Raw genomic sequence first — 24,794 nt, forward strand, 5'->3', positions numbered from 1 at the left:
TGCAATTAACGACAACAAAGCTTTCAATTAATACTTTATCCATCTAAATTGATTTAACGTTTGGCTTTAGTGTCCCTTTAAGTGGCATGCCCAAGTACACTCACTTGGCCATCGATGCAAAGCTCTGACCATGCCCACGATAATTTGTAAATGTTAAACATCCATACACTGGTTCCACCATCTATTCATTATTGGTTAAACAAACATTTTATGGTAGGCTTTGTTTTGTATGACAGATGGTGCAACAAAGCTTATAGACTGTAGGTGCTGCTCGTGTTTGTTTTCCGACATGGCAGACTGGTGGAAAAAAAGCCATAGTGCTTTCAGAATAATGTAGAAATTCAATAAATTTTTAATAACCCTAATTCATACAACTTCGGCGTTGATTATGAGGTGTCTTCAAGGGAATACGACAGCGACAAAGAGGCCATGTTGCTTGTTAAACAATTATCCTAATAAAAATCAAACTAGCACAACTTCTAGCCTTTGCGTGAACCTTCAGATTAAAATATTTGTAAAATGGTTCGCAAAATATCTCTAATAAATATCATTTGAATTTAATGCCCGCTAATGCGTTATGTGGACAGAAGTTGAATTGGTTGCACATCAAAAAAAACACCAGGCCCCCAAATGGTTAAGAAAATGGCTAACACAGAAAGAAATGACAGAGCTGTACAAGTACACACAATACCTTTGGTCTGGGCGAAACCTTGAGTCAGTTGGAGGCAACAGTTTAGCCACTTGTGGGTCAAGTTCATTGAGTTCAATGGCAAACCGTGTGAAACCATAGTACATCTCATAGTCCTCGGGCATCGCTCCTTGGTTGGCAACAAAAAAAGAAAATATCTTTTGACTGCAACCATCACAATGTGTTTGTTTAACATGTTTAAACATCTCGAGTGAGCAGGCATCTTGTGCAATGCAGTTTGTAATTGCCCAGAAGAGATATAAATATATATATATATATATTTGCCCAGAAGAGCTACAGTGCTTCACAAGGAGTCAAAAGAGTCAAACAGGAACTTATTCATGCCCTTTGGAAGCAGTGTCAAAATCCTTGTTCACTCCTGATGACATCGCTGTCAGTGCAGTGACATTGTGAGCGGAATGGCAGTTTCAACGGTCATGATAAACTCTATGGAAACTGGCTATGCAAGTCGACACAGGGTATTTTACAGTATGTTTGTTGTAAAGAAAATCGAGTGCAGTACTAACCACAGGAACAAGTTTGTGCCCTGTAGTGTGAATGTCATCTATAGATTCCGCTGAGTTGTGGCAACGTGTACGTTGGACAAACAGGCCGCTGCATTAATATTAGATTATTAGAACATGCCAATTCCCTAGATGATTCTAGAGGACAGCATCTTCCTAAGCATTGCAAGACCTGCAGGCATGACGGCAAAGTTTGTACCCCACTTTTCGGCGGGACTAAGATGGTCGGACGCGCTAGGGATAAGAAAGAGCGTGAAATAATCGAAGCTTTAGAAATCACGAGATTAGGGCCAGATAAATGTGTTAGTGAGGCTTCCATACATTTGTACCGCAAGGAGTTGGCGTTTCTAGGCTCGACTACATGATAGCGGCATTGGTCTTTGTGGTTGGTGCGCATGTGTTCTGTTGTTGGTAGGAAAGAGGCGTTGGAGCATTAAACCAGTTGTTAGTCTGCGCCTGTGTTGTGTGGTTCTTTCTCTGTCTTGTCCTTTTTTTGCGCAGTTTTTCTTTGTTCTCATAAAGGCTCCTGGTCCTCCTCCGCGCGAAGGACGATGCCAGCAACGAAACACCGGTGAGCTGCTCCCTATACGCACATCTTGGTACTCAAGCGACGCGACCCCTTAACGTTTGAGGCCATGGCGTCATTTGTAATTCAACCGCCGCATGCCTTCAACTTTTCGTCGCTGAACAAGCGGCCAAAGTGGAAACAAAGATTTGAATGTTTCCGAACCTCTTCAGGGTTGTGCGTTAAGCCCAAGAACCATCAAGTAGATGTGCTACTCTACATCATGGGCGAGCGAGCCGAGGAGATTTATGCCACTTTTGCTCTCTCTGAAGAGAACTCCAAGAAATTCGACGGAGTCGTGGAGCAGTTCAACAAATATTTTATCCTGTGATGCAACGTAATCTTTGAACGAGCCAGATTCAACACCAGAGTGCAACAAGACGGTGAGTCAGCCGAAGATTTCATTACTGCGTTTCACACACTTTCGAAAGACTGCGAGTTCAGCGCTCTTCGAGAAGAGTTCGTGTGCGACCGCCTCGTAGTTGGCATAAAAGATAAGCAGCTATCCGCCAGGCTACAGCTCGATGCAGACCTCACTCTTGAGTCCGTCCGCCAGGGTGGTATTCTGTAAGAGTCCACCTGGTGGACTGTCCATTTTGGCCGCTGCTGATTGGCTGCAGCTGTACGAGCGAGGAGGAGATGAATGGCCCTAGCCAATCAGCTGCGGCCGAAATGAAAATGGACAGTCCACTAGGTGGACTCTTACAGAATACCGCCCCAGATCGAGAGCGTCCGTAAGCAACAAGTCGAGCTCCACCAAAAAGTGCCATGTGTGAACAAAGTTGCGTCCGGTCCCCATTCCACTAGTGCTTCGAAACAGGACAAAAGCAGCAGCTATTCACGTGGGGCAAACAAGCCATCTTCATCCTCCTGTAAAAACAGCATGCAGAAACCATGCCGTTGGTGCGGTCAAGAGTGTCACCCTCGTACTCTGTGCCCAGCATGCTCAAAAGTCTGCGGGAATTGCCGGAAAAAGGGCCTCCGTATGCATGTCGCGGCGCCTCGATTGTGTCGAAATGCAACAAGTCAATTTAGAAGCAGGATTCCTCGGAGTAATCAAGACGTCGGATGCTGGAACGTGGGAGGCAGCTCTTGGTTCAAGGTCACACTCTTGGTTCAAGGTCAGCCAGTAGATTTCAAAATTGACACTGGCGCCGATGAAACAGTCGTCCCGAAGCAAGTATTCCAGACGCTCAAGGACAGACCTTTTCTCCCAGCTCCTCCTCGCCAGCTACATGGTCCAGACGGAAAGCTTCTTCCAGCCGCAGGAGTGGCACAACTTGAGCTCATCTACCGCGACCGTACGGCTACTCAGGATGTCTACGTCTTAGATGAGGTCTGCACTCCGTTGCTAGGCAAGCCAGCGATCAAAGAACTCCGGATGTAGACATTTGTAAATGCCATTGCTGAGAAACTGAATCCGAAAGAAGAATTTCCAGTGTTGTTCCAGGGACTCGGCAAGCTGCACAAGGAACACTGAATTCAGCTGCAAGCAGGAGCGAAACCTTTCGCGCTCAGCTCTCCAAGGAGCATCCCAATTAATTTATACGAAAGGACTAAGTTGGAACTACAAAGAATGCAGAAAGTTGGCGTCATATGACCTGTTGACGAGCCAACTGAGTGGTGTGCACCAATGGCAGTCGTCCTAAAGCCCTCCGGAGACGTGAAAATCCACGTGGACTTCACAGAACTGAACCGGCACATTCTGAGAGAATGGCATCCTATCCCTTCCGTGGAGCACACTCTTGGACTTCTTCATGGAGCTAAAGTGTTCTCCAAATTGGACGCTAACTCTGGATTTTGGCAAATTCCACTTTGTGAAGGTTCTAAAAAGCTCACCACGTTCACCTCACCTTTTGGACGCTTCTATTTCAACCAGTTGCCTTTTGGAATTGCGTCTGCTCCTGAACACTTTCAGAAACAGATGTAATTTATTTTGCAAGGCATCAGTAGGGTTGTCTGTCACATGGACGATATCTTTATCTGGGGTTCGAATGAGCATGAGCACAATGAGACACTCAGAAATGTGCTGCAGCTCTTCGTCAAGGCTGTAGTGACATTGAATGAAACCAAATGCTTGTTTAATGTCCAGCACCTCATGTTCCTTGGACACTGGCTAGACGAAGACGAAATACGACCCGACGGAAAGAAAGTTGAAGCCGTTATGGAAATGGAGAGCCCAAGAAACAGGACCGAGCTGCAGGGAATTCTCGGAATGGCAACATACCTCGCTATATTTGTTCCCAATCTCTCTGAAGTCCTGCAACCACTTAATCTTTTGCTGTCAAAGAAGCAAAAGTTTGTTTGGGATGCTCCACAACAGCAGGCGTTCAACAAATGGAAGTTGGTGCTCTCGTCTCGCCCTGTCCTTGGAGTGCACGATCCATCGAGAGAAACGATCGTCACTGCAAATGCATTGTCCTTCGAACTTGGTGCATTAGTCTGGCAGAAAAAAACGAATGGTAAGTTTTTTGTTATCGCTTATGCTTCACGATTACTCTCAGAGACCGAGAAGCGTTACGCTCAATTCGAGAAAAAGGCTCTTGCTTTAGTCTGGGCATGTGACAAATTCAGCGATTATCTTGTCGGCAAGCTGTTCAAGCTGGAGACGGACCATAAGCGGTTGGTTCCCAAATTCACATCAAAGAGCCTTGACGACCTGACACCCAGATTACAGAGGTTAAAGATGACAATGATGCGATACCAGTACAAGATTGCATATGCTCCAGACAAAGACCTTTTAGCCGCAGACAGCTCTTTCCAGAGCACCTCTCTAAAAAATAGAAGACACCGAGCTCAAAGAAAACATGGAAGCTTTCGTATGCTCTTTAAAAACCTCTTTTCCCATATAGGAGCACTGCCTTCAATGGTTAAAGGCATCCCAACAAACAGACCCTGCTTGTGCACAACTTTTCCAGTGGAGCAAGAAAAAAAAAAGTGGCCCTCCAGGCAAGATTTACCAAAGGACCTAAAACCCTTCTACGAGCATCGACACCAGCTCACTCTGGAGAACGATTTACTCCTTTACGCTGCTCGAGTTGTCGTCCCGGCCTCTTGCCAAAACGAAGTCCTATGACTCTTATATGAAGGACATTTCGGCATAACAAACACTCTTGCTCGAGCCAGAGATTGTGTCTGGTGGCCCACTATAGGAGCTGATGTCACGTCCCTGGTGAAGCAATGTCAGCAATGCATCGAAACAACAAGTAACAGGAAAATGCCACTAAAAAGTTCCAAATTTCCAGAAAGACCCTAGCAACACATTGCAATGGACTTGTTTCACTATAAGAGCCAGTGGTGGTTGATAGCAACAGATTATTATTCAAGATACCCTGAACTGGCTCGGCTCGAGAAGCTTACGTCAGCAGCTGCAGTCAACCACTGCAAGTCACTTTTTGCATGCCACGGGATTCCTGAGGAAGTGGTTTCCGACAACGGCCCGCAGTTTTCATCGACTGAGTTTTCACTCTTCGCTCAGGACTATGCCTTCAAGCACATTACCTCTAGCCCTCACTATCCTCAGAGCAATGGACTTGCTGAGGCTGCGGTAAAAATAATCAAGACTTCCATGGCAAAGACGAAAGACCCTTACTTGACGCTCCTAGCTTACAGGTCAACTCCTTTGAAAAATAGGTATAGTCCTACAGAACTACTGATGGGTCATCGGCTAAGAACCAAGCTTCCTCTTAGTTCCAGCAAGCTGACACCCCAACTGCCAGATCAAGAGAGCCTTCGGAAGTTCGAGGTACAGTACCGGAAACGTCAAAGGCAAGACTTCGACAGACGTCACAGAGTCCGCGACCTGCCGGAGCTATTCTACGGAGACGACGTCTGGTTGACAGAACTCAAGTGCAAAGTGACAGTACAAGCCCCAGCCGATGAGCCTCGGTCCTACTGGGTTAACACCGACACTGGTGCTGTACGCAGGAACAGGACCCAGCTAGTTCGCTATTCCCCTGCTAAAACCAATGCAGAAAGTGTTTGTATCAGTGACGGTGTAGCAGACGCCCGTTCGTGTTGCCAAGACACTTTCCACATACATACTAGAAGTGGGATGTGCGTGAAGCCGCGTGCTGCAGCGAACTTCGCTTGCTCTGTTGGGGAGATGTTGTATACGCTGCCATCTAGTGAAAACAGGGAGACATAGTTCCCCGTGACTGCGCGTGGTCGGCAGTCTGGCAGCGCGTGCTCTTCTTCTAGAGATAGAACACATCTGAGAGACCATGAAATGTATGTGTATGTGACTCCTAGTCTGGCTGTTTCGCTCTTCCTTCCTGGCTACAACACAGTCGATGCTTCGCCTTTCAGGCAAAACTTTATCTTTTTTTTACTTCAGAATGAATATCTGTATTCTAAAAGTGGTACAGTGCAAATTGTTGTGCTGTACCAGTTTTAGAATGCAATACCAACTCACCCAATCCTCAACCCTAGGGAATATCTGTATCTTTTTGCACTTTTGTTTCTTTAATTTGAGGGCGCCATCTGATGATGGCTGCGGGCACTAAGGGCGGTCAGCTATGGCATCCACAATTTACGGCACTGCGCTACACAATACACCAATCTCGGGTGCCATGAATCACACCAATGCACTGCTCTCGGTGCGAGCTGCACCGCATGCACTGGCGCTCATAACCCCGCTATTATGGCCTGACCTTCTTGCAATTTGTAAGTGATTACTGAATGATGATGATTAATGATACGATATTATCCACCAGGAATGCTCTAGGAATTTGTGAAATTATTTTTACTGCTGAGACTCAAATTAATGAAATTTGCGATTTAACAAAGTTTTTCTCTGTACGTCCAATTTCGTTATGTCAAGGTTCAACATGCAAGTCTCTTATTACCACAGGAGGACTATCTGATGGTCACCAACTTCAAATGCTCAAAAGTACTACTAACCTGCCCACCTCTGGATGGGACACATTGAAAACTGTACTAACAGTGCTTCCACTTCTAAAATGACAGCAAGCTCGTGTGTATTTACAAATGAGGTAGCATGGTTGTGCCACAGGTACAGGCAATGCATGAATGAAAAGCTCTGGAGAAGGTGGTCAACTTAATTGAACCAAAAGCCGTTGTTCTTTCTCTTTGATTTTGCTCCAAAGTGAAAAAAAGATCAGTAGGCTCAGGTTCAGCTCTCGTTTGCACAAAAATAAGCATTCTTTTCTTTCTTTTCCCCGGTTTAGTTCTAGTTTGATAACCTGGCAGAGAATTGTTACAGCTCGCACAAATAACATCATAGAAAACACACTAAAAGATTAACAAATTAAGTCACATTGGCAGATTGCCCCTCTGGAACAGCAAAAGGTCAGTCTTAGTGACTCAAGGCTTGGTATGCTGCTTAGGACGTGAAAATTAAAGATGGGGAATGATGTCACTTTCAAATTCATGCCCCAGCTCCGTGTCACGTCACAGATTTCTTGGCAACACCTGGCTCAAGCTAGTTACTAATCTCTCACTCATAAGAAATAATGACATTACATTTGAAAATAATAAACACTCAGCCTGTCAACTTCCTTGTGTGCATGAAGGACCTAAATATTTGAAAATACGATGAAATAAACAAAAAGTTTAGCCCTTATTCTTTCTGCTAATATGCAGTTTTTCTGCTGAAGAAATGGAGAGGGCTTTTTGACAGGTTAATGTGCCAGTCCACACACGCATTTGGACAATGATGCTGTTACATGGCCCATCTATGCAAGACGAAAATCCCTGGCCTTATTAGCAGCATTAAAGTGTGGTGTTTTTGACAATAATTTCCAACGGGATATCTCTGCTCAGATGCTGCTCCTTCCTGGCACATGGTACCAGTGAAGCCATTGTCCCTACACTGCAGTTGAACCCGCATGTGGCATTCCATTTTGTTAGTGCTGTTTTTCAGTGCAGCCAATGAGCGGCAACCTAACACTGTTACCAACTCTCGTAAAATTTATGCACTATTTCCAGTTACTAGAGCATATCTAAGCTCTTCATTTTATTCACCCTCATAAAGAGAAACCATGGGTCTTTTGTAACAAGAAGTACGAGACAAGAAGCTGTGGCAAGAAACATTTCTTTGTACAAGAGCAGAAAATGCCCAAGTTGGTAGAGGGTTTGAAAGAAAGCCCACACAGTGTAAATAACTAGCTTTTTCAGCCATTTAAAGATGTTTCGCAATAAATTATCACTGCCAATGTGAGTATTTCTCTTCTGAAGGGGTGGCAAAGATTCAGGCCCTCAAAACTGCAATTGCAGGAGCACCTTGTCACTGTTATGTTCTTTATTCTGTCATGCCAGCAATGTTTCTCACACAGAAGCACCTTTGGTCACAGTTCAAACACACAACTTAGACTGTGGCGAGCTTCGCTCATGAAACATTTAGCAAACTCTTGCCACTTGTGGAAACAACATGCCCTTTCGCATCAACAAGGGTCTCCTAATCTATAAGTCAGTCCTTCTGTAGTTCAGCTTCGATTTTGTGAGGTGTGATTGGCGAGCATGGGGAAAGGTCTGACTAGTCAGGCCATCTCCTGGCATGGCATTCACGCCTTGGACACTTGACCATTAATATTCTGGTGTTTCCCGTGCCAAAACCACAATCTGATTATAAGGCACACCATAAAGGGGGGTTCTGGATTAAGTTTGACCACCTGGAGTTGTTTAATGTGTGCCCAATGCACGGCACACAAGCATTTTTGCACTCCACCCCCATCCGAATGCAGTTGCTGTGGCCGAGATCGTACTCGCCACCTTGAGCTCAGCAGCGCAACACCATAGCTGCAGGGCTACCACGACGGGTAGCTTGACCATCAGTACTGCTGTACGCAAGGGCACCAGTGATGGTACACAGTGCCTGCTCAAGACCCGTACTGACTTCCCCTGCAGTGTCCCTTTAAAAGAAAGCCTACCTTTAAATCTACATTGCAGCAAACAGCAACTGCACCTCAAATGGTGAAATAAGGTGACCACAAGATAACAGCTTACATTGTGTCTTTACTAATAATGTAGTCTCCTTACCAGGCCTCCAGACACACTTTGCTGCAGGAGCAACACCACAGTATATTGCTTCGGTCCACTGCCCTGAGAGGTTGCAAATAACATCTCCCTGCTTGTTGACCACAGTTCCAAAGACTTCATGGCGCTTGTCAGACCAATAGCTGGCCTACAACAAGTCAAAATTATGCAACAGATCAGATGTTTCAGATGCTGACAGAAGGGGGTGTGGGGAAACATTCTCACACAACACAGCTCTACCAGAAGTTGAGTTTCAGGGATGAGTATGAAGGAAAGCATTGAATTCCAAATCATTACAATACAGTCAAACCTTGATATAACGAACCTCAATATAACAAAGTTCGCAATGCAACAAACATTTTTCGTTTCCATTTCTTATTTCCATTGAAATGCACCTATTTATTTCCCTCAATTTACCAGTGTTTTGCACCGCAGTTTCAATGCAATGAAATTTTTCCGTGAGCACAAAAATCAAATTTAGGCAAGTTCTACCACCTGTAAAGTAAAAATATCAAGGGTGTTTGTAGAAATGAGACAGGTATAAAAAGAAGGCAAATTTTGTCCCTCCGTGGTGACCAGATGTTTAAATAACATGTGATGTTTGACATCAAAAGTGATGTTTCAAAGTCCAGAGAGACCTTTTGACACCATTTTGTAGCACCTATTTTGTCCGTTGCAACGCAAGGACATGCTAAGACAGTCATCTCTTTCTTTTTTAATCATGGTACTGGTAAAAATTATGGTTTCTGCAAAAAGTAGTGGTGCACCCCAAGAAAGAAAAGTGCTTTCCCTGAAACTTAAAGCCAAGATGATTAAAGAAGTAGCAGATGGCGAGAAGAAATATATCACTACTGACATGTATGATATATCACTGAGTATGCTTTCAACCATTCTGAAGTCAATCAACGAACATGCCTACGACAACAGAAGTGCTGAATGCTACTGACATTTTGTGCGGGTATGCCGTGCAAGAGCACGAACAAGCACTGGTAGCCATATCAACCTATGAGCGCCACGTAACGCTGATTCTCTTGAGCCTACATCAGGCAAAAAACATATTTTATCACACCGCCATGAAGGGGTTTCTTTGTGCAAAGTTAGCAAAATAAAGGTTTAGAGTTTGTGAAGTCGCTGCATCATTGCGTGCAGCTCACGATAGTTTTCAGTGACTGTACTACACTCGCCGCTCATTTTACTTGGCATGTCTCTTAAAATCGCTTGTAATATCTTCACAAACACACGTACATAAAATGTAATGGAACAGGAAAGCTTTCAAAATACGTGACATCATTTGTGTAACTGAAAGACAAAAAAAATTAAGAGACCATTACGATGCTCTCTAATGCAAAATTTGAGCGCAGCACTATACGTGTTTAATTTCGTGATATATTGGCTGGCGCGGACAATCTGTCTCGTGCGCTACATTGCCCATGGAGCTAATTGCAGCCCGGCTGCTTCGCTGATCTGGAGATCGCAAGAGCCAGCGTGTAAGTTACACATGGGAGCGATTCGCAGAAACTGCCGTCAACTAACCTTCCAGACAACGCACTACTTCAAAGACACACGCTACTTTCGTAGCCATTGTCGCCGCACTACGCTTTCCTTCTCACGCTTCTGCCATACCTTCCTCCACTTTCCGCCTCATGGTTCAGCTGTACCCTCCTGCTCTCGCTTTCCTCCTCGCATCTTTCATCTCCCGCTCCACTCCCCGTTCGCTTTCACCTTTCACTGTGCTCGCTTGCTCGTTCGCTCGGTTATGCTGGCGCCGACGCTCGCCACAGGAATGGCCGCATAAGAGCTGTGTTCTAAAACTTTGATGCAACAAAGCTTGCAATATAACAAAGTTTTTCGTTGCAAGAAAGACCATTATATTGAGGTTCAACTGTATTACCAAGCATTTGTAATGCTTACATATAATTGTAGTAGTATTCGTGTTTACTATATAGACTCGTGTTGTAGCCCCACTCAAATAATTGGGTGCTCTCCCATCATTTAACAAAACAGTTTGTTCAAAAATACTTTGACTCTGGTATGCATGTATGTCTGTGAGTCACCCTGATGAATTTAGGAGTTCAACAAAAGCTGTTTAATTGCTGTGAAAGCTGAACCAAATTCGGATTAGCTGCATTGAGTCACAGCTGTAGTGATAAGCCCCATTACTAAAGCTTTTTCTCCATCAGCATTATTTGCTAAAGAAACACAAAGTGTAAGCATTGTCAATTAGTGTTGGAAGTGCTGTACAAACATATAAGTGGAAAAACCAGAGATGCACATTTATGCTAGAGTGTTAAAACAACACCTGTGCTAATGGTGCCAGTGCTAATGCTTAAATGCGATATGTTATGCAATATATAAAAAACTTAGCAAGAAACTGTACCTTTACGAAAGTCAATTTGCAGGTCACATCATGGGTCAGATCTCGGATTGTCATTTCCCCATACTGATCCACCCACCGCTGGCCACTAAAGATGTTGTGCACACATGTGGTCACCTTGTTCCATTGGTAGTGACTTCCAGAGCTAAACCACAGAAGAATAGAAATGAGTGCAAAGGAAGCAAAAAAGTGTGAGCAACACTGTACCTCAACAACTCGAGGTGAACAGAGCCCACTGGGAGGATCTCCATAGACTTTCCCCAAAATTTGGTTTTGATCCTAACATCTGTGAGGAAAAAAAGAAAGAGAAAGAAACGTGATGTAAGTTGAAGAAAGGCTTGACAGTCAAGCAAAACGACATCCTAAAAGTGAAAAAAATAAGAAAAGAAAATCACCAATGATTACAACACCACCTAATGAGAATTTTGAGTGCAGCTCTTTAGGTGTTTTGAATTTGCAATATATTGTGGCAAAGAACGTGATTCTGAATGAGAGGGTCCTTCAGCAGCAGCACTCAGCCTATGCTCGGGCAGCTCGTTTAGCAGCAGCAGCAGATTAAGCATTTCCACCGGTTTCATAGCTCATTGTTGAGAAAGAAAGTGTGAACAGGCGAACACGTGGCTCGCGCGGAGCGCATTGTGTAGTGGCGGCAGCTCAGGCGAAGTAGTAGCACATGCACAGTGGGTTCAAAGCCCATGCCAATTCTTTTTTTCCATATATGGTATCTGTGAATGTGCTCACCGCAAGCCTGGTCACCGCCGTGGACCACATCTCGACTTCGCTTTCCTCCTCACCCTTTTACCACACTCTTCTCCTCCTCTTTATTTCCCCCTCGCAATCTCTTCGCTGTCGCCATCTTTCTTCCCCCACTGTGCTTTGCATTTGCTCTTTCATCCTTCACTGTGCTGGTTCCCTCGGTTACGCCGAGGGATGCTAACGCTCAACGCAGGAACAGGCGCCTAAGAACTGCACTCTAAAAATGAAGGCTGCCTGAAACATTTACCTTGCCAAAACTTGTAGTTCTTAGACTCTGCGTAGCAGGCAGAAACAGGTGGATGGTGGTTCACCTAAAATAAATAATTAACAGCATATTAGCACTGTGCCCTACTCCTTATTTTTAAAAAATTTTTTTTCTTCCAATGCAGCAGGCGTCCTTTATGACAAACTCTGCCAAGCAAAATTCCTTGACAAGCTGAACAGTCTGAGGACATTCATTCAGCTTCACTGTTATGATGAACTTTTCACAAGACTTTAACGTAACTATAGTCGGGTACAACTTTAGAAAAAATAGGCATTTGCTCCTCAAAGGCAGATGCACACGAGCCTCCACCAATGGGCGGGCACTCTAGACTGACGTCATGAGCCGGACGGCCGGAGACCCCGCCGGTGGAGAAGATGGCCACCCGCGCTTTGAACTGGGCCAGGTCACATCAATCGTGTGCATCTGCTCCTCGTCAGGGCAAATTCCCAAACTGTTTGTGGTGGTCTATCATGCCGGAAGTGTTATTGCGAGCGAGCTTATGATGCACCATTTGTGCTGCATGCATTTATTCTGAACCGTGATCTGGTGAAGAAATATTACAGGGAGCATTGCTGACACTGCGCTACACTTCGCCTGAAAACAGGATCCCGCAGTGACACACCGCTACAAACAAACATCCTGTGTGTTTGTTCCATGGTGTTTTGTTTTGCTCCAAAGTGAAGTTACGACAAGGACAGTTCGCCAAAGTCTGGTACAGTCTAGCCTCAATATATCGAACATGAATATATCAAATTATTGCATGTATCAAATACTTTCTATATCACCTGCAAAATCGCATGCATATTTAATTTTTTATTTCGAACGGGGTCGGATGTAAAATGAATATATCGAACTCCACCATCCCCGACAATTTGAGCTCTGTCGACAGGCGGCGAGCTTTCCCGCAACATCCTCAAAGATAGCGGTGGCGCGATGGGCGTTCCCAACTTCTGCGCACTATAGCTACACACATCGATTGCACCGAAGGCGCCATTTAAATGTAGCAGCGTACGCAAGTGGTGGCGTGGCTAGTTTGACGTCAATGACGCATTGCATTTGCCGCACTGACACCTCCTCGGTGCTGTGCTCTGCGCCTGTCGTGCCTCGTGAGGAATGGCGGTTTGCTTCCACAAAGACGCACGACACAACACATTCACTGGACTCACTCATAGACCTCCATGGCACATGTCACCTAATACTTTGTTATTGACAGTGTTTAAAAATGCTTCGATTTATGGACGTGAAGAGAGAGAGGGAGAGAGAAACTTTATAGAAAACAAAATTTGAGGTCTCATGGTTGGGGCCACTGGCGTGAGCGGCTTGCTGGGTGGTCTAGGAGAGCCAGTTGGCTATCCTGATCATCGTCCATAAGCCACGCCCCCCACTGCCTATAAAAATTTTTTCTTTTTAGTTGTGTGAAATTTATATGTGTCGGTCTGTTTTGGCACATCCACATGATGTGTGGTAACGCTGGGGTCTCACCGCACCATGGGCATTCGTCAGTGTGTAATATGTGGGGAATGTGGCTAATTGTATGTAGGTATGGGTACATGTGTGTTCGAAGTCGGCGCCAACTCCTTGCCTGTTGACTGTTTCAATTTGGGTGCGGGCATCCATATTGCCTCCAATCCTCTCTTTATTGTTCAAGGATGTCATAAGGAGTAGAGGGTGGCTCGACACTTAAGAACATGGAGATCGGAGCAGAATTAGCAACCAAACGAAGACGCTGCCGAGGTTAAGCCCACAAGCGCTGATTTTGCCCTTCTACATCGCTACTGCGGCACAACAGAAGGCACCAGCCTATTGCTTGAGGATCATTTAGATTATGTTGAAGACACCATGGTTAAGCAAGTGACTGCCAATAAGAAGCAGGCTACACTGCTGCGCAATTTCAGCCAAAGAAAAAAATACTTTGTGCGAAGCCTCAAGTGAGTATTTACTGCGCCACGATTGGTTCAGTCATTGATTTGTACAAGTTCTTTACACAATCTTTACGTGATTTTATGTATTGAATTCTGGCTACATCAAACTATTTCACGATCACCGTGCTGTTCGATATCCTAAGGTTCAGCTGTACCTACTGTATACGGCGGGTGTGTTCGTGTACTGTGTCGTGTTTTTCGTCAGATGGAGTGCAGTGACGGAGAAAAACCATTATAAAGCGAAATGAGAAAAACGTATGTGAATGAAACAAACCTACGAGTGTCTCAACAGAAAAAAATTGCAAAAGCAACCTCCAACACAAAGGTTCATTGCTGCCAGCTCAATGCAAACGATCGTGGCCAGCAGTGTTATAAGACAGCCAAGCGTCTAGCGGCGTCGTTCGAGTGTTGTGTAGCATCGTTGATTGATTGCTGTTCATTAGTGCTAACAATCAGTGACTAACACACACTGCTTGAGCGAATGTCATTGAATTAGTAATGGTCAGATGTTTGGTCACAGTGTTTGTTTCCTTATTGTCAGCCCCAGTACCAAGTCGTATAAAAGTATGACCATTAAACTAGTGCATTTACAAGGGACCTTGGCATAAATTCACGTCGCTGTGTGGACTCTTTGCTCACTGCACGCGCCAGCTGTAGAACGCCTGCTATGACACAATACCGTATAAGGTCTGCTGCCAGCGCTCGATATGCTTTCCTACAACACAGCTCTGAGCTGCTTTTAAATTCTCGTGATATGCTGCTACTGAAAATTCCTATGACAGTGTTAAGGCAACAGTGCAAAAAAAATAAAAAATAAAACAAGACAAGGTAGGCACAGCAGCTTGTGAATCGACTCCTAATACCGCTGCCCAAGTCTGTTTGTAAATGTGTGTGCATGTTTTTTTGTGTTTGTGTATATTTTTTATTTCCCCCATTCCTTCATATCTGAGATTTTCTTAGTTTTCATGTTTCTGCGCATGTGTGGAAACATGTGCCTGCTTCCATGCATGCTTGTGTTAATCCTTATTTCTGTTCTTCTATTTTATATTAGCATTTGTTTTTGTAAGTTTTCTTTCAGCTATGTCTTTTTCCATAATTTCATTAACTCATCTAATTCAAAACACCAGGTCCTGTGAACAGCAGGGCTGGCCTGTTAATCTAAAGGCTTTCTCTCTTGTCTACCTTGTCTTCTCAATTTGCCTCCTCATTGTGTTTTCTGTCCTTGCTTCTTGCGTTGTTGCCACAATGTGACTCACCAACTTACACAAAAGGAAGTTGTATCACCTATGACAACAGAAAAGTTTGTAAAAAACTTTTCTGGTTATGCTTTTCTGGTTTCTGGTTATGGTTTCTGGCATGCTGTTTGTAAAAAACTTTCGTATTTTTATGCATCAGTGCATGCAGCAGCTCGCCAGAAGTGTACATGAAAGGGTGCCATATTGTAAAACAGCACTTAGCTATGTTGTTGCATATTTCACACTTCCAGTCTTAGTAAACAGAGAATTTCGTTGCATATCACATATAGTGGCACATATTTTCAACACAAATAACACTGTGCAGTGGTGTGTCATTTACTGTCTGATGCTTTCAACTTTCATCGTTACAAAGGCATTTTTCAGTGAATGAAGCCTTGCAAAACAGTGCACTAAGAGCTTTTGAAACTTTCACCATTTATTACTTTACAAATTTCATTGTCTGCATCTTGCCGTTGGTTAGCCTACGGCTTGTGCAGTGAACAAAGTGCCTCAGTAAGACACATTCAACTTTACTCAGCATTTTTTGGTACAAAAATAGCTAGCAGAGTTATTCAGGATAAATAATTATGCTTGCATTCACCTTTCTTTCCCAGTCAGACAAACAAATTAGACAATGGTTATGACATGACTGTGATTTGAAGTGCAGAATGCTAACGGTATCTTTGAAGCGTGCTCCGAACTACTGATATTTCACCAAGGGGCCATTGTTCTCTTGTTCAAATACTTGCTTAAGCCAGATAAACAAAATAAACAATGGAACCACATGAATGTGCATGGGCATGCAAGCTGCTAACAGTGGCTGTCAATTTCGCATTGACTACTGCTGTTTCCCCTACAATGGCTACAATATGACTGCACTTGAAGTGCAGACAGCTAACAATGCCTTTCAAGCATGCCCCCTACTACTGTTATTTCACCAAGAGTTCCGTCGAGCTCCACAGTGGCTGCCCGAATGCGTATTTTAGGCCTCACTAAGCGAACAATGTTTTATAATTGTTCTTTTAGTCTCATTACTTGCCTGAGCTAGATAACCAAAATAAACAATGCAACCACATGAATGTGCTTTGGCATGCAAGTTGCTAACAGTGACTGTCAACTTCGCGTTGACTACTGCTATTTCACCAACAATGGCTACGACGTGACTGCGCTTTGAAGTCCAGACTGCGAAAGGTGCTTTTCAAGCATTCCCCAACTACTGTTATTTCACCACGGGCCCCGTCAAGCAATATGATGGCTGCTCGATACAGGATTTTAGGCCTTCTCACTTTGGCAATATTCATCTCAACAGGCTGTAAAGAAAAACGGCGGCAGCACAACTACCTGAAAACAGGCCGCCTAATAGGGGCATGCCACTATGCTTGCATTGCTATTATTTGTTCCAAGTGGCATAATGAAATTACCAATGACTGTGCTGTGGAGTAAACTGAGCTGAAAGTGCATTTTTGTTATTGCTTGGCAGCATGTACTGGCCTTTAGGTGCCCGTCAACTCGGCAATGGCTGCCCGAATGAGCATTTGGGCTTCACTAAGCTAATGATGTTTTATAATTGTTCTCTTATTTGCATTACTTGCCCGAGCCAGATAATCAAAATAAACAGCGCAACCACATGAATGTGCTTTGGCGTGCAGGCTACTAACTGTGGCTGCCCAAATTACGTAGTTGTCTAGTGTCTCCTTCCTTCGTCCGTTGTTTTATTTGGCGCCTTCGTTGTAATCATGCCCGAATTAGCATTTTGGGCCCCACATAGTTATTCAGGGTTAGCAATTGTGTTTGCATTTAATTTGCCAGCATTTAAGCATGTTTCCATGCCAGCAGATAAATTGAGCACGATGTGAGCAAGACGTTGCTTTTTCAGAATTGAGCTTTCATTAATTAAAAGGAATATGCCATCAAATGATCTGCTTAATTATTTGAGAGGTCACGGGATGAATGGTTGGCTTCTGCGAACCCACTGGCAAAATTTTGTTAGCCCTAATAAGGGCCGTTCTTTTGTTAGTAAGAAATCGTTATGCTTCGTCAAGTGGCTCAATGCTGGACAGCTCGCAGTCGGAATCACTTTCTTCTGTGTCATCTTCACCCAGTTTGATGACGATGGGTTGGATGTGGTCACTCCCAGATGTGCCAAGTCTGAACTTTGCCTCCAGGTCCAACATGTAGTGAATGTTCTTCCTCCAGTATTCTGCCATTACGTTTTTGATTTTTTCCCTCAAGACATCTTCGACTGTGGACAGCTTGAAGTCTCTGTTGTGTGCAGCAATGCCATTTTTGACATTTGCCCACACGAGCTCAATTGGATTAAATCCATTTTGAGCTCGAAAAACAAGTAGTTGATGTTCCGTGCACATGGTAAAGCAGTGCAAAAGCCATGCAGAGTTGCTCTTTCTACTTTTGTACCTTGCAATGAAGCTAAAAAGACGACAATGTGCAGCGTTGTAGAAGGCACGGGGTTATTTTTCTCGTGCGATTTGGCATGTGCTGTAGCATTCCAATCACAAGAGCTCTACCAAACCAGTCATCAAAGATACAAAAGTCTTATTTATACCGAGAATCATGTGTTTTAGAAGTGCTATTTTTTGAGCGGGACTATTTCTTTAGTCGCAGAGGCAATCGGCTGTCACGCTTCGGTCATCTGGGTGGGGCCTCTCCCTGTCTTCTAAATTTGTACCCAACTATAGGTGGACTAGTTCAAATGTGTATTTTGGAACAAACAGCACTAACCTAAGGACAAGGAACCAGAAGTGCCATGTGCTTCATCTTCTCATTCCTTAGCTATAGTTTAATTCTGTTTGTTCCCAAACTCTGATAAACTGAAATCCAAGGTACATCTTAAAGGAACACTAAAGGCAAATACTAAGTCGACGTGGACTGTTAAAATACCATTCCAGAAACTTCACAGCACTTGTCTCATGCCAAGAACAGAATTAGTTTACGAGAAAATTGTGTGTGAAGAATCCGAATACCTTTATCACAATTCAAATCTCCCGCCACCTAACCGGGGAGTGGTGACATTCGATACGCCATCACCGCTTGCTGCTGTCGGTGAGTAAAGCGGCACCAGACAGACGGCACCATGGCTTTCTGCGCAAAACTCAAACACGTGGCCATAAAGAAAGTGAGCAAAGACAGAGCGTTGGATTCCCCGCTGCAGCTGCTCTTGGTCAAGTGGCGTGTACCATTAGAGAGTCCCGCTACATCACATCAATTGCAGCTTGTGTGAGTTTCGCAAGCCAGCAAAACCAGCACAGGACTACACTGTAAGAAAACTACTAATAGTAAACACAAAAGCGCGGGCAGTGCGGAGTGGAGAAAACGAAACCTTCTGGCCACCCATGTCGTCGTCAAGGGTAGCGCCAATGAGTTCTTTTTCTAAAGATCTCGTATTTGAACTGGACAAGTAGCAATTTCTTTCATTTTATTCTGCAATAAAATGTTTTTATTAGGAGTGGTAGAGTACCAGTGACAGAATGCTAATGACGAGGGCCTTCATCATTGGGCTAGCACTTGAATGTCCTGGGGAGTCTCTAATCATGTCTTGCATCTATCTCAAGTTATCGATTACTACAGCTCTGTTTGTGATAATATTGACGCGTCAGAGGTTCTTGAGCACCAATCTATCACTTTAGCTTGACTTAATATTTGCCTTTAATGTTCCTGTAAAGGAAGTGTAGTGTACATAAGTTCTGGGAAAAAAATATACTCATCAGGCTCTGCTACTACTATTCATTAAGGCAACAACAAGGTCATACAGAAAAAAATCATCACCTGCTCTGCAATGAACCGGAAACCCTTGTCCTCTCGAATGCATTCATAAGTTTCTCCAAGCAGTGGATTGAAAGGTTTGTACCCAGCTCGATGATAGGATGAGCTGTAGCCAGAGACTGCAAAGGCAGCTATACACACCTAGACCAGCAGTCAATGAAAGCAAGTATATTTGTTTAAAATACAACCAGAATCACACAACAAACCACCCCTATGTGATTAATTATGCTCCTACCAAACATTCTATCTTACAAATACCTGAGCATGCACATGACATCAACACTATTATGGACAACACATATTGACACCATCTGCTCTAATGCTTCACATACTTTTGCATATTTAAATTGTAAACTGAAAACTGCATCACTTGAAATAAGAAAAACTAGCATATCTAACATTTGTACATCCATCGCTAGAATATGCATCACCTAGCTCGCACCCTTCCCAATCATATGTCACCTCTGACCTAGAAACAGAACAAAACCGTGCTGCTTGGTTTATAACCAGTACTCACGTGAAATCAGCTAGCCACACTAAAGCTTACATTTTAATTACCATTACTTGTCTTTAATTACTCTTGTCTCTGCTTGCTTCACTCGTTTTTTGACCATCCGCACCACAGGCATTTTTTGTTAAATCCACCTCTAAATATGTCTTCCCACTTAAACCACAGTTGTCCTGTAGCATGCATTATTACTCAGACATATGAATTAAACCCTAATTCTTGCTGGACGCAATAACCCACTGGAATAGCATTGCAGAAAATAGTTTAATGCCCTGATCATAAATAATTCCGGGAAATGTTAACTAACCAGCTTACCTAATCTACCGAAACATACTCTTCCCCTACTCTAACACACATTCTCTTTCTTTTTTTTTATTTACCCTACCAACACAACATCTCCGAATTTGAAACAGAGCAGCGCGGTTTTAACGGTCGCTGTCCCCGTCAAAACCGCGCTGCTCTGTTTCAAAGATGGCTTACCAACTCGCCCAAACGTCTGTTTTAACGCTATCTCCCTTTTTGCATTTAAAACAAATTTTTGATGTTAATTCACTCCAAGTGAATACGCTTTGCAAACTCACCGGCTACAATTCGTAAACTGCAATATGCAACTTAAGGTAATTAAAAAGTTAATTAGTCATTTTATAAAGTCGGTTGAAAGTTGAATACGTGTTTCAATTTCTTGTGCAAGTAATGTCCGCCTCTCTGAATTTTCCAGCTCAACGACGAGAATTATGTTATCTGCAACAGGTGATTTTTAAAAATTCTGAGAACTTAATAATGAATTTCAGCATTGTCATTTGTTGGGCGTGTTGGTAAAATGACTTGGAAAGCGTATTTAGCGCCAACGAACAAGGGCAGAAGGGAGACAACACCACAATGCACTAACTTCAACAACCTCATTTTCAGGAAACACCCACCTATTTAACCCATGCACAGTGGTGCTGCCTCATAATTTTTTGGATGAGGTGGCACTACTGTGCATGGGTTAAATAGGTGGGTGTTTCCAGAAAATTAGGTTGTTGAAGTTAGCACATTGTGGCATCTTCTCCCTTCTGTCCTTGTTCGCTGGCGCTAAATACCCTTTCCAAGTCACTTAAAAATGATCACCTTATATACTGTAGATGCCATATTTTGCCAAATCCAAACAGTCTGAATTTTAAATCTTATAACCTCCACCACAAGAAATGTGATGAAACTTACCAAGTAGGCATTAAATTTTATTACACTACAAATGATATTGGTCTCGATGTTCTAAGCTTTTCCGTATAAAAATGACAGTGCTTGTTTGTGCTTAGCAATATCATTTTGTCTGATTCAAATCTAGTTAGCACCTTTCACTTCCATTGATTTCACAGCCATGATGAAACGAAAAGAGAAAGAAGAGTAGTGCTTCATTTAAGAAAATACTACATAAAAATCTGCAAGAAAAAAATTCTACACAATTATTGTTTGTGAAAAGAAGGCCAAATCGTGTAATACTAGTTTAGGAGAAGCATGAGACTGAGCACTTCAGCCGGCATGATTAAATTAGATGAAACAAAAGGTAAGTCAACAAAAGCAATAGTAATACGTAAGTTGTGCTCATTATTAAAACACCATTCCAAAGGCTAAAATTTTTTTGCTCTTCCAAAATGGGAGCCACATGCAGTATTAGCCTACATAATTTCATGCGACCGTATTAGACAGACAGGACAAACTATTAATGGATTAACTCGCCCAAGTTTCCCTGGTCAGGCAGCCCAATAACATACTCACCATTCGATCAAAATGGTCTTCAGTTGCAGCCGCTTTATCTAACAGGTCACTATATTCCAGTTCCTCACACAGTCTCTACAGAAAAAATAATAATAAACCTGTAAGGTTTTTTGCAATAAACAAGCATCCCTGCATGTAAACATAGAAGAAGACATGCTCTTGTGCTTTTTTCCATTGTATAAAAGCTCCAGCTGACTACACTGTTATATTTATTTGCCATTCTAACAGCACTAATCAGAATGCACAAACTAATTTGCTAGTTGCGAAATGATGGAGATTAATACACAAGGTGGGGACTTTTGCTGTTGCATATGGTGATACAAGGACACAGACATCATATCCTGCAATTCTGCAAAAATGACACCACAAACAAGAATGCCCAATGACAGCAAAATTCAATGGAAAAAGCAGTGTGTTGTTTATGCAGGAAATTTCAGCTTCAGCACCTAGAAGCAATAACGATAGCATATGACATACATAAATAGTTTTGACAGTGGCTTATGCTGTAAATGATGCAATCATCATCAGCGGCAGCAGCAGCATATTTTATGTCCACTGCAGGACGAAGGCCTCTTCCTGCGATCTCCAATTACCCCTGTCCTGCGCCAACCAATTCCAACTAGCGCCTGAAATTTCCTAATTTCATCGCCCCACCTAGTCTTCTGCCGTCCTTGACTGTGCTTCCCTTCTGTTGGCACTTATTCTGTAATCCTAATCGTCCACTGGTTATCTAACTTGCGCATTACATGACCTGCCCAGCTCCATTTTTTTTCTCTTCATGTCAATCAGAATATTGGCTATACCAGTTTGCTCTCTAATCCAAACTCTTTTTGTCTCTTAATGTTATGCCTAGCATGCGATGCAATAATTAACCATAACAATAGTAGTCCCACTTATGTTAGACCTGACTATTTCAAAAAACAAAAATATCCCTTTCAAAGTTCCATGCTAATATATCATCAAAGCATTATGGCCATCTATATATTACGAAACTACCCACTTTCTTTCTTTGCATTGCAGCAGTAGTTTGATTATCTTTGGGCTTGAGCATAAGCAATTCATTATAACCATACACATATTGTCCCCTAAGAGTGCACTCTGGTGCTACTGTTATATTTGCACAAAACAAGTTTATGAATTCTGGCTCATTTGTAGCATAAAACAAAGGGAGCAGTAAAATAGCGCAACTTCCACGTTCAAGAGTGTGCCCTCACTATATGCTCAATGCCAATGATGCAGATTCATTGTCATCTACTGACCAGTGTTTACAAGCACTTGTCCTGGAACCATTCAAAAGGTGTCTGCAGTGCAGTGCATTGAAATCAAAATTATTGAAATTGAGCAAGCATAAATCAGCAGGAAAAGCTGCAACACCAAAGCTATCATGTATTCTGTCTGCTCCATTTCCATATTGCACATCATATGGGAGAAAATTAAACATACCACACCAGTAAGTAGAATCATTTCTCAAAATTCAGAAGCAGTTCATGGAGCACTCAGTAGGGACTAATGGTTATAAATTATGATCAACCGCTTCAATGCAATAGGTAAACAGTTATTTCTTATATTTAGTTATACAGCTAACGAGAGTGTTGCAATCAATGTCCATCAGAATGATTGCTTTGTTAAAATATCAGCACTGTCAGTACTAACAGACTGTTATCCATGGCTTGTGGTATAGAAGCCTCAAAAAGTACAAAGAAAACATGGACTGAAAACCTACTTTGTACCAAGAAAGCTGCCACACGTATCAGGCCAATAAGTGCATATAAAGCAGATGACACAGCGTGCATCTTGGCACACAGTTAAAAGGAATGTGCAACACACTTCGAGCACTGCATGCACACTTCACAGACATTGCATGAACTCTCCTGAGCCACGTGCCATGGACAATGATGAATTAAGCCAGCCATTTCTGTGTGCCTCAGATGAAACGCTTTGAACAGCACTAGCCAGTTGACACAAAGACCTGCAGTGTTTTACACCAGCTATTTTAGGGAAGACTGCAACTGATCATTAAACATATTGCAGCAGAGATTAAGGGACAATTTCTTCTGCAACACATTATCTGCAACATCAGAATGCAGCAGACGTCAGAATCAATGGGGCAAATACAAATGGTTGGATTAGCTCATTAAAAGTAACTAATTAACCTTATAATCACCACAACGGGGTCCATTATAGCGAAACTGAAGACAGCCATTATCAATTAGAGCATGCTCACTTCTACAAATCTTGTGCCTAGCACCAGTTTTGAGAAATATGCATACTAAATGTGCGGCAAAATACATTGCTGCATTTCTCTGCACTGCAGGAAAATGCAGTGCATAAATGTAACTACAACTGCAATGGATTAATGAAATGTATAATGGAAAATCAGTGCCCATGCACATTACAACCACCACAAGTAACCTGTTAAAGGGCGCTATGTTCAATGAGCATTGATAAAAATTTTATTTACAACCTGACAGCTTCACCACCTTACAGAGGTGTAAGCAACTCAACAAATACAGTACATGACTGGACTAGTGGCGCAAATTGAAGTGCAAACAGTTCACATCAGACTAAAATGTGTCTTTGCATTTGCAACATGTATGATACTGGCATAAATTATTCTTGGATATGGAGCTGTGGGGCTACAATGTGTCTAGTGTCCAGATGCAAAGAATTCAAGTTATTCTAGTCTACTTTTCCCTGCTTGCATTTCAATTTATGCTCAGAGTCCATGAGCAAATTGATTTATAATGAATTTTTTCAAGAAAAGCCTTACTTGTAACATGTTGAGGGGCTCGTTGATGGTCACTGGCATGCTCACTTTAGACAAATCCTTGCCAATGTTTTTACACAATAAGTTCCACAAGCTTGTATCACCTGCATCAGGTTTGGGAGCTGGCAGCTTTGAACGGCGCCCTTGAGACAGCGGCAGGCGGTCGCTGAGATTGCCCTCAACACCAGGTGCATATTCAGTGCCATCATCAGACACCTCACTGCAAAAGCTGCCTTCCTCTTCTTCTTCCTCTGAGGAAGAGCTGCTCAGTGACAACTTTTCAGCTGCATCAAAGAACTCCGATGTTGACAGTGCAGACGAGCTCTCGTGTGACACCGACTGCTGCACAGGTTGATGCACAAGCTGAGGTGAGACATGGGCAAGGTCAGTTAATGTCAAGTTTTTCTGCCAACGGTTCTGCTCAATGGACTAGCTGGACGCTCACACCGAAGCACATGGCTGATCATGACAAGACACTTTTTTCCACATGATTCCTAGGCCTATATTACACTTTCAACACTTTGTACAGCAAGGAAAAGTACAGCACTTAGACCTGTCTTTTTTTCACATTGCTAAGTGAAATTCCATTAAAAGCATGATCCAGCCTTCAGCTTATTTTGGCGTGGACCATCTTGCATCTCTTACCATAGCCAAAA

The 24,794-nt window shown here is 43.0% G+C and overlaps 1 protein-coding gene across 5 annotated transcripts in view; it reads right to left on the reverse strand.

Moving 5' to 3' along the window:
- LOC135901251 (oxysterol-binding protein-related protein 6-like) overlaps positions 1 to 24,794 on the reverse strand; it is a 159,775-nt gene that overhangs the window by 17,639 nt on the left and 117,342 nt on the right. For 3 of the 5 annotated variants that reach the window (XM_065430974.2, XM_065430973.1, XM_065430975.2), the window contains exons 13-20: positions 24,142 to 24,501; positions 21,372 to 21,446; positions 19,109 to 19,246; positions 12,151 to 12,214; positions 11,355 to 11,433; positions 11,151 to 11,292; positions 8,777 to 8,921; positions 692 to 818 (exon numbers count right to left, since the gene is read on the reverse strand). In XM_065430974.2, coding sequence (XP_065287046.1) covers positions 692 to 818; positions 8,777 to 8,921; positions 11,151 to 11,292; positions 11,355 to 11,433; positions 12,151 to 12,214; positions 19,109 to 19,246; positions 21,372 to 21,446; positions 24,142 to 24,501 — 1,130 coding nt within the window. The remainder of the gene's footprint in view (positions 1 to 691; positions 819 to 8,776; positions 8,922 to 11,150; positions 11,293 to 11,354; positions 11,434 to 12,150; positions 12,215 to 19,108; positions 19,247 to 21,371; positions 21,447 to 24,141; positions 24,502 to 24,794) is intronic. The other 2 variants (XM_065430977.1, XM_065430976.1) reach the window with 2 other exon arrangements.

Source organism: Dermacentor albipictus, chromosome 1, assembly GCF_038994185.2.
Source record: "Dermacentor albipictus isolate Rhodes 1998 colony chromosome 1, USDA_Dalb.pri_finalv2, whole genome shotgun sequence".
Lineage (NCBI taxonomy): Eukaryota > Metazoa > Arthropoda > Arachnida > Ixodida > Ixodidae > Dermacentor > Dermacentor albipictus.